Source organism: Brachypodium distachyon, chromosome 4 (genome assembly GCF_000005505.3).
Source record: "Brachypodium distachyon strain Bd21 chromosome 4, Brachypodium_distachyon_v3.0, whole genome shotgun sequence".
Taxonomy (NCBI): Eukaryota; Viridiplantae; Streptophyta; class Magnoliopsida; order Poales; family Poaceae; genus Brachypodium; species Brachypodium distachyon.
Genome location: NC_016134.3, coordinates 11,215,234 through 11,226,208, shown reverse-complemented (window position 1 = coordinate 11,226,208; position 10,975 = coordinate 11,215,234). Strand labels below are relative to the sequence as shown.

General features: G+C 41.9%; 1 protein-coding gene across 1 annotated transcript; it reads left to right on the top strand.

Annotated features, from left to right (window-relative positions):
• Positions 1-4,181: 4,181 nt before the first annotated feature.
• LOC100824316 (lysine-specific demethylase JMJ25-like) lies at positions 4,182-9,787 on the top strand. The gene is given in 13 exon segments (XM_024454535.1): positions 4,182-4,338; positions 4,857-4,993; positions 5,225-5,324; positions 5,415-5,547; positions 5,841-5,904; positions 5,989-6,330; positions 6,332-6,569; positions 7,307-7,636; positions 8,402-8,549; positions 8,633-8,784; positions 8,870-8,942; positions 9,028-9,113; positions 9,243-9,787. Coding segments are annotated over 12 exon segments (2,046 nt in total). The 5' UTR covers positions 4,182-4,338; positions 4,857-4,886; the 3' UTR covers positions 9,516-9,787.
• The last annotated feature ends 1,188 nt before the right edge of the window (positions 9,788-10,975 follow it).

Genomic DNA, 10,975 nt, shown 5'->3' with positions numbered 1-10,975 from the left:
ATACAGAAAATACAGTAAATAAATTACCATACCCGTCTACATCTTCATTGTTGCCAATGATCAAATTAGCAAACTTTTGCCGAATATGTCCTCCTTTGCGCTCCTTTCAGTTACTCGCCCAGTGGCCAAGTCCTCCGCACACAAAGCAAGGATCCTTGTCCTTGTTACCTCCTTTCTTCTTCTTCTTGAAAATGGTAGTGTTCTTTGGACCAGCATTGTTGAATGCCTTTCCCTTTTCCTTGTTGTTACTGTTGTTGTGGTTGTTCCTCTGAACCATGTTGGCACTGGACGTACCCTCTTGTGTGTTGCCTTTGTCGCCAGCATCTTTTCCTCTCGCCTTCTCCTCAACATCAAGAGTCTCAATCAGGTTCTTCACAGAGATTTCTTGTCTCTTGTGTTTTAGTGAAGTAGCAAAGTTCCTCCATGAGGGAGGAAGCTTGGCGATGATGCCCCCGACGACAAACTTATCGGGTAGTGGACACTTGAATTGCTCAAGTTCCTTAGCCACAGTCAATAACTCATGAGCTTGTTCCACTACAGATCGGTTTGTAACAATCTTATAGTCAAAGAACGGCTCCATGACGTACATCTCACTGCCAGCGTCAGATGCGCCAAACTTAGCATCAAGCGCATCCCACAACTCTTTGGCATCCTAATAGTGCAGATAAGCATCAACGAGCTTATCTCCCAGCACACTACAGATCGCACCGACGACTACAACACAAGCCTCAACATACAACTGCTGAGGAGCAATTGTTTGAGTCTTCCCAAGTTGTACCGCCCACCATGCGCCCATAGCCACGAGCCACATATGACATTTATACTGCCACCTCTTAAAGTGCAGTCCAGTAAACACAGGTGGTTTCAATGCGACAGCAAATTGAGACATCGAAAATTGCCTACACAAATAAGGTTTTTGGATTGTTGAATAATTAGCTAATTTCGATGAATATTTAATCCAGAAAAACAATGTGTAAAACATGTAGCATATTATATCATGCAAACTAGACAAATTAAATAGCAACGCACAGCAATAAAACTCATCTAATTTCACAGCATGAATAATAGAACTAGTAATCGAAATCAACAAGAAAAAGCAGATTACGTACGGTGCTGTACTCTTTTCTTGTGTTTGTTTGTTGAGGTCGGTGACGAGTCCGGCGGCATCCATGTTCACGCCGGCAGCAGCAGCAGCCTTGACTACCTCCTGGGCAGCGCCAGCGCCTGCGCTTGCGCCTGTGCAGCAGCAGTTGCCTGGGGTTGGAGTTGGACAACCTGCTTGTGTGCTTGGAGTTGGGCAGCCTAAGTTGGGCAGCCTGCTACTGCGGAGCTAGAGCGGCAGCCTGAGCCCATGGTTTTCCGAGGTCGTCGGCCATTGGTGATGAAGATGCCGATGAAACAGGGACGTGAAGAAGCGAGCAGTCGCGTGAGAACACTCCCCAAAAACCTTATCGACCGTCTCCCGGGAAGGATCTCGAAGGTCGGTGTTCCGGAGGCCTGCTCTCCCGGCGATCTGTGCACGCAGTCGACGGGATGGAGTAGCAGTTGGCGGCGAACAGCAAGATTGGATCGTAGGCGTGACGGCTAGGGTTGTCGCGTGGTACGTCCGGAGGCCGCGGTCGTCTTATTATATAGGCACGCAGGCGGACTTCGGTTCGGTTTAGGAAACCAAAACCGACTACACAATTATCGGGATTTGTTACGCGTCCGCAACGGACTCTGACTGCCACCGACCCGGCTCACAGCTCGAACTCGAACTCGAAATCGATTCACAAAACTCGACCCGGCTCACGGTGCGGCGACCAGAGGGGGAGGAGAAGCGCGCATGGGGATTTTCCTTGCTCACTTGCTCAAGAGGTGAGAACCAACATAACTTATATATCGGTCCAACTCCCCCTAAACTAGTAAGGTGGAACTATTCCCACTTCCTCGTCCCACTCCATGGATGGGTTTTTGAGATTTTTCAGGAATTAATTTCAGATTGGGCCTTGGGCCTAACCCAAAATTCCAACAATACATACAGCACCTTCTAATTTGTTTTCTATAGCCAATTGGGAAATATAAAGTCTGAAGCCGCTGTTGGCTTCCCTGCTTCCTAGGTTCAGACTTGAGGCCACTGATCTGAAGCATCCGGCGAAGGTACATATTAGTATTGACTTGACTTGGGTTAATGCATGGCGGCCTACGCCCGGTGACTTAATTTTCTTCTTCATTAATTCACCACTGTTGGCATTTTAAGCACATGCACCACGATACAAGTCTTTGTTTCATGAGTCCTTTTCTTGTGTAATTAAAAGGAGCCCCACCGATGTTTGAGTCGCATACGACATAGAAATTGTAATGCAGTACGACAAGTTGTAGTTACTTCGGGTCAGGTCTTTTCTTGTATTGAGCTGTAGTGTTAGGAAAATTAACTAGAAAAGTGCAAGTTGTTGCAAATTTAGTTTAACCTGGTTTCGGCTGTAAAAACGCTAGAGGCATATATCTTTCGGAAATTTGAGCCCTATATCTTTACAATGTACTCCGTACGTGCATATGATTAGGGGATATGACGAAACACTATGAAATTGTTCCTCCTGAACTAAAAAACTGTCATCTTTTTCTTTCTTTCTTTGACAAGAACGCAGGCACTTCATTAGTTTGTAGGCTCAACAAAATCGTCGGCCATGAAAATATGATCTTTTTCCCGTTCTATAGAAAGGGAAAGGTAGAGGTGAAAGCTGGAAGGAGAACTGGAAAAGTTATACGAAACCATTCGCAGGCAGAAGAACTACTGGTTTTTTTCTCGCAAAAAAAAATGTTAGTTTCCTCAGTAGCCCAAAAACATTAAACAGCACCTTTCTATTTGTTTTATTAGTGTGCTACCCAAAGTTGAAGATAAAGGTGCAACATGGTGACCCTCGGGGTACCTTTTGACCCTCCTTTGTTCAAAAAAATGAACTAGTTTTTTAAAAAGTTATGTCATTTTAAATTTTTAATTCATTTGGTTGAACTAAGGATGGTTGAAGGGTGGTCAAAAATTTGCAGCTCTAGTTGAAGACATTACAGCACCTTTTATTGTTTTTTATATATACCCGGTCAATTGGGAAATACAAAGTCTGAAGCCGCTGCTCGCTTCCTTCTTAATTAGGTTCAGACATGGGGCCACTGAAGCATGCAGATTGACTTGTTCAATGGCGTCCTACGACCGGTGACTTAATTTTGTTCTTCATTAATTCACCACCGCTAGCATCGTAAGCTATATCACATGCAACACGATACAAGTCTTTGTTTCATGAGTCTTTTTCTTGTGTAATTAATTTTGTTCTTCATTCACACCAGTAGGGTGATGTTTAGAAATCGTAAACTAGGTTTTCATTTTGAGATTTAAACCGAACAAGGTGTAATTAGTTACTTGAGGTCATGTTGTGTTGGGAATATATGTATCTTTCACGGCGGGATGAACACGCAGGGTCGTTCTTGTATTGAGCTATCGAAATTAAGCAGAAAGTTGCAAGTTGTTAATTGCACACCATATATCTCATTCCAAATTTAGTTTAACTTGGTTTCGGCTGTCAAAATGCTACAGTACCGAAAATAGCCATATATATATTTATAATGCACTCCCTCCATTCCATATACAAGGCATATGGTTTTTGTCCGAAGCAAAACTTTTTAAAATTTGACCACAAATTTGTAAGAAAAATAACTATCAACTTCTGCAACACCAAACCATCACTAAGGGCATTTTCAATAGTCTGATACTAACGAATTTCCTCCCACGTCACCTTTCGCTTATGTGTCACCCCACTCTAGTAAAACCTTAGGTGGACTACCGGAGATGCTCTAATATATCAACCATGAAATATATTTTCATAATATTTTTATTTGCAAGCCGGAAGGAGAAAAAGTCAAACGAAACCATTCGCAGGCAGAAGAACTGCTGGTTTCTTCCTCGCCCCGAAAAAAAAGAACTGCTAATTTTCTTAGTAGCCAAACACCACTAAACAGCAAGCCCAACTCAAAAGAAACTAGTACTATTACTTTCCTTCGTAGTCCATTCGACTGATAAAATGGGCTGGAACTGGATGGTGGGCTAGGCCAGAAGCACCTCTCCTGGCCTGCTGAAAGGCCCATCCAGCTCGTAGAGTGGCCCATTATCCATCTAACGGTCGAGGCATGAGTGTAGGAAGGACCAAACGGCGCCTTTTCACTGTCAGTCACGAGCTTCCGCCCTCCTTCGCTCCGGCGACCCGAGCTCCTCTTCTTCTCCGCCGGCGCGCCGGGATGCCCAAGCGGGGGCGGCAGGTGCCTCCGCCGGAACCAAACGCCTAGCCGGGCTCCGCCGCTGGTGCCAAGGTAAGCAGCATTGTCGTTCCCCAGCCGCAAAATCCCCAATTCGTTAATCGTCAGACATAACACCCACCCCCTCCGCCTCCGGCACCCAGCGCCGCCCCTAATCCATCCCATCTCATCTAGTCCCATGAACTGTGATTGCGTGAGCGTAGGGCTTGTGCGTGAGTGAGAACCCAAACCGCAACCCTAACCCTAACGCGCGCGCAGCGGGCATATGGTCGACGGAGGAAGAAGGAAGGGGTTCAGGGGGTCCCTCTCTCCACATGCCATTCTGCACTCACACAGGAAACCGGCCAGTCAGAGCCCTCTCGGGTTAAAAAAGATTCAGGGGGGCAACTCAAATGCAGCTTATTCTAGCTTGATTCCGGGCACATTTTAATTTCATCATCACCTGCTATGTATGTACACTCTGAAATCTCTGCATAAGAATTAGTACCTGCTGCAATTTATAATATTTACCCTTTTGCCCCTATATGTATGTACATGTATGGCATAAGTTTGTTGACTGATCGAATTCGCAGAGGACAGGAAAGAAGAATGCAACTTCAAACATGTGTCATCAGTGCCAGAAAAACGACAGAGGGCGAGTTGTACTGTGCCTATGCTGCAGAACATATAGGAGGTGGAGGAGATATTGCTTGCCGTGCATTGCTCGCTGGTTTGTACCTTTTCTAAAAAAGCATTCGTCTTCATCACCTGAATGATATCTCTGCATTTGCCTTCCTGTTTATCTTAGAGTAATTGCTCGATATCCTGTTTGTATGATCTCTTATAATTATAGTACCTGCCCTTCAAACACCATGGTAGCCCACTAGCCCATATACCAGTTTATGATGATGTACTTGTTAGTAAGGTGTGGCTTGTGTTTGTTGCATGATCTTATGAATAGGTATCCACATTTAACAGAAGGAGACTTTGTTAATAGTTGTCCATCTTGTCGTAATAATTGTAATTGCAAGGCTTGTCTGCGGGCAGACATATTCAACAAGGTATATATGTGCCTAACCTTTTGTGTTCTGTTTTTCTAGTTTGTTTCCTGTCTTGGTGCATTTGACATTTTTCTCTTATTTCCTTCACAGATTGACAAGTTTAAAGTATCCTTTGATGATGAAATTACATTCGCTCATCGAATTGTACACTTCTTACTCCCTTGGCTGAAAGATTTGCATCATAAGCAGATGCTAGAGAAAAGTGTTGAGGCCACAATTAGAGGTATTATTTCTTCCCACTTATTAATTACTATCTCCATTCCCTTTTACTTTTTTTAGTATTATGTTTATTGAATATTATAAAAACATAAATGTAATACTTTGAAAGAACTTCTGATAAAAAAGCTATGATATCATTTGCATGAGGTAAATATAAATACTTTTGTGTATATTAGTCATCCATAATTTAAAAGTTTACAACATGGAGGCATGCATTCTAGGTAAGACTCATGTATATATTTAGGATTGAAGTTAGTACTCTTTGGTTCTATTGTTCCTGATTTTTCTTCATAACAGGGATTGATGCATGCAAAGTGGAGGTTCAAGTTAGGTGTACACAAACCGATGAGCGGATATTATGGTTGGTCTTGCTCTCTACTTATGAACTGTGTGCAAATTATTTTTTTCCTTTCAGGTGTCTAATTCGTACTTTTGTTTGGGATAGCGACAATTGCAAGACATCTATTCTTGATTTCCACAGAAGGTGCAGTTCATGTGGCTATGATCTCTGCCTCAGTTGCTGCCAGGAGCTTCGTCAATATAGCTCTCGCAGTTCAAGACAATTCAAGGCAAGTAACAATGGAAGCATACTTTGCACTAGCTGTTGTGATCGTTCTCTTGAACTAAACTGCTGCTTCGAGGAAAAGTTAATTTCTGATTTACTGGATAAAGCAAATTCAGTGGTCTGTAGCAAAACAATGCTCGAGGTGGTAAGTTCAAAATGTTCCTGCTTTATGGAATCTGGCGAGATAAACGTTGGAACATCACGGAAATCAGCTTGTAGAGAGCCCCAATGATAATTACATATATTGCCCAGCTGCTAGAGATGTTAAGAATGGCGGTTTAGATCATTTCCAGCACCATTGGTTGAAGGGCCGGCCTGTTATTGTCTGTGATGTGCTTGAGTTAACTTCTGGATTGAGCTGGGAACCAATGGTTATGTGGCGAGCCTTGCGAGAACAGAAAGGAGAGACTAAGAAAGAGCGGCTCTTTGTTAAAGCTCTTGAATGCCTGACATGGTCTGAGGTAACTGACATCTTTATGATTATTGATTTTATCCTAGCATTGTTGTGAGCTGTCTATGACAAAACAGAATTGTGGATTAGTACATGCATATGGATCTTCTAAATTCACTACATTGTTTGTAGATGCATACAGTATCTTGTACATTAATTTGGTTTGTTTCTCTTTATATGTGAGTTGGTATCTTTACTCTAATGAAGGTTTCAATTGGTGGTGGCACCCCATCACTTTGACACCACACCACCTGTTAATTTGGCACAAACCATTTAGATTAGAAAGTGTCCAGATTATTTGATACAAGTTGAGAAATGATATTACATCATTTTCTTAAATCATGTACTCCCTCCGATCCATAATAAGTGTCGCTGATTTAGTACAATTTTGTACTAAAGTTGTACTAAAGCCACGACATTTATTATGGATCGGAGGGAGTAATATATTACTGTAATTTTTATTCTATAGCAATGTACGGGTATTGTGCTAGTTAATGCTTGCTCAGTTGTATGCTTGTTACAACTTAAATAATTCAGGTTGTCAGCCGCATTTCAATGGATACCCACTCGTTTGTTTCAGGAACCCGTACCCATATACTATTTGCATGTACTACCTGGATGTGTTTTGCTGCATAGGAAATGCTTTTGAAATGGATTTTCTATGTTGCACTTGGCATGAAGATAATTTTTATTTTGTAAAGGAAAAGATTCTAATGATAGTGTTGCTTTCGTTTAACCTAAATGCAGATCGAAGTAAATATCCATAATTTTTTTGATGGATATTCTTGTGGAATTGTTGGTTCAGAGGATTTGCCATCTTTAATTAAGCTTAAAGATTGGCCAGAAGGTAGCACTTTTGAGGAGCGACTACCAAGACATCATGTTGAGTTCATTTCTGCTTTGCCATTTGGTGAATATACGCATCCTATATATGGCCCTCTTAATCTAGCAGTGAAGCTTCCGGAGGAAGTTGTAAAACCAGACCTTGGTCCAAAAATTTGTATTGCTTATGGTGTTGCGCAGGAATTGGGAACGCGTGATTCTGTTACCAAGATTCATTCTGACATGTCCGATACAGTAAATAAATGGATCTTCCTTATGCTTTCTATCTTTCGTAGTTGTCGATTTTATGATTAATATCTTATTACTTTTGAATTTGGAACAAATATACTTTCCAAAAAGCATATTTCTTATGCGAGGATTAAGATCATTAGACCACACACAGCGGTTTGGTAGGTTTACACTTTGCACGCTCACTGCTGCAGGCCCAGGAAATATGGTTTTCCACACACCCCAGGACATATGCACACAACTATATTCAACTCATGGAACTTGTTAAGAACAAAACTACGAACCTTCATCGAGAAAAATGTAGTAATGGCTAATTACCATGATCTGTGTGGCCCTGTTTTAAATGACAGAAACCATCGGAACTTGCCAATGATTATTGCTGTTTCCTATTTGCTGTTGTTTGCACGTTGAAACTTGTTTAATTATAAGTTTCACTCTAAATGAACACTGCGCAATTATGTATATCGTCTATGAATATTTTAGGCGGTAATTACTTTTTAGCTGGCATTTGCTCCTCTGTTGCTTTGTATCAAAGCTGCATCCCTTAGTTCTAAAGCTATATATAACAGCTCACAGTGTTGGATTCTTGGTTGATCCTGGTTCAGAGAATTTTGTTGGAAAAATCTAAATCCTGAGTATGCATTTGCCACATACTCCACCAATCTGAGTCCTCATGTTGTGTTTCTTTCTTAGAAGTTGTTTCATTGGGTAGCCTTCTTTTTTCTCTGTTTATTTTTCTTGATCAGATCCTGTTTCCTACCGTCTAAGCAGGTGAATATCCTCACACATACTGCCAAAATAAAGCTCAAAGCCCAAAGTATTACATAAATAGAGAAAATGAAAAAGAGTATGGCTTTCATCAGCAAAGATACAAGTGAACCTCCTAATGACGCAGAAGAAGGAACTTCTAAACCTACTGGTTGGCAAGCAGATGATAAGCAGCATGGTTCTCCTCATTCTTCTAATACAACAGGGAAAAGAATTAAACCAATCCTTGACCAAAAGACGACGATCTACCATTTGTGGAGGAAAATGGGCCAGAAGGTGGTGCGCTGTGGGATATATTCCGAAGGGAAGATGTCAGCAAACTACATGATTATCTAATGAAGCACAAAGAGGAGTTTAGGCATTACAACTGTGAACAAGTGAAGCAGGTGCTTAGTTTTATTTTACTATTTGACTGTCATATACAATATGACATCTGATTCTCACATTTGTATAATTGCTGTACGCTGGCAGGTTACTCATCCTATACATGATCAGTGTTTTTATCTAACGAATGAGCACAAGAGGAAGCTTAAGGAAGAATATGGTAGTTCAAGACACGGATGTCTTTTGGAAGATTAAATTAATATTCCCTTATTAGTTAATTCCTTCTTTTTCTGTGGCATATGCAGGAGTTGAGGCCTGGACATTTGGACAGAAGCTTGGTGAGGCAGTACTTATCCCTGCAGGTTGTCCCCACCAGGTGAGAAATCTGAAGGTATGATGACATGGAAACAGCTGTCTGTTTCTGTTGCTGCTAGTGACATGTCATATACTTGTGAACTGACAGGATTGTAGTTACATTACCTTTTGATAATTTCTTTACCTATTATTTTGATATTGGCAGTCATGTATAAAGGTTGCACATAACTTTGTTTCTCCAGAAAATCTGAACGAGTGCATAAAGTTGAGAGAAGAATTTCAGCGGCTTCCAGAAGGGCATATGATGAATGAAGACAAACTAGAGGCCTGGCAATCGTTTTCTCATTACTCCCATGATGTATCTATTTACATCAAAATAATCGTCCTATGCCAATTTTTGTGCAGCTCTAGTACTGCTGTATATATGTTCACCTTTAACATTCCATTTTCTAGTTGGATCTACGGAGCTAAAACCTGAAATTCTGTGTGAACCTTGGAATCCAGGTTAACAAGATAACTCTTCACGCGCTCTGTAAAGCCATTATGGATATTAATAGTGATTGTGGGCTTGTGGCCATTGGATATTAAGATAATACAGCAGACGAGTCCAAGTTCCAGGAGTAGGAAGAGCAGTTCAAGGCTAGGAAGTTATCTTTAGGGCACATCTGGATTATAATTAGAATTCTATACGATGCAATAATCTTTCCTTTAGAACCAGGAAGAGCTCAATGGAATATTCGATTAAGATTATCTTGCATGTATGTTTTGAACCAAGAAAGAAGAACTTGCATTAACAGGCAGCCTCAGCTAACAGTGCTTGGTTCATGACGCTGTGAGGAACCCTCTACTTGTATTAAATCAGATTCCCCTGAAGTAGCGTATGTGCAGCCTGATTACCCTCAATTTATTTGATCCATAGTGACTACTGCACTCTGTAGGCTCATGGCTGCAGTATTTTTTTTTTTTCGGACTGTCGGCTCATAGCCGCAGTTGATGACATCTTCGCCGCGGTTCCTCTGCTCGGGATGATACTACGCCCGAACAGAGCAGGCCCCAAACAGAGTAGCTTATGCAGAACTTGCTCTGTTTTCAGCCCCTGAACTGAAGAAGCTTCCGCCCTGTCCAAGGACGCAGCAGCAGCCGCCCTCTGCCAGGCATCTGTTCTCGCAGGCATAGCCGCCGGTGCAAGTCCTAGGAAGTAAAATTTTGACCCTTTGGCTTCTTTATAAGCTTCAAACGGTTCAAACTTGTTTCTCTTTCACGCATTCTTGACCTCCTCAGCTTGATGCTTTTGTTTTTACAGGCGATGTGTTGGATGTCTTGTATGTTGATCCGTACGTAGGTTGAGACATCCTTTGATCGATGAATGAAGGCATTGGCTTGAAAGATGCACAAAAAATCAGGTGGATTAAACTAGCTGTTGCTGCAAATTTGAACAGTCACCAAGACAGAAGACAGGGGAATTTTTTTTGACAATTTTAAACTCAGCAAAAATGAACACTTTAGTCCACGAACACAGAAAACGCACACTTAAACTCCTAAACTGGGAATACTGTGTCACTTTAGTCCAAAACGGTTCGTCCAGGCTTAAATACGCTACGTGGCCACCACGTCAGCTTCAACCAGTACGCGGACAGCTACTCGATTTTCTCAAGAATTTTTTTGCAAAATCATCATGCCCGAGCCGCTCGCGAGGGGCAAGGCAGCCTCGCCCAGACGGGAATCCTGACCCTTGAGAACCACGCCGTTGCAGCCGTCGCCTCGCGTAAGGTTGTTATCAATTCCATAATACTTAATTTTGAGGATGCCGGTGAAAGAGTGATCGAAGCCAACGTGGCGGGCACGTGGTGAATCGTTTTTGGACTAAAATGACACAATAGTCACAGTTTACGGATTTAAGTGTGCGTTTTCCAAGTTCGTGAACTAAAGTGTTCATTT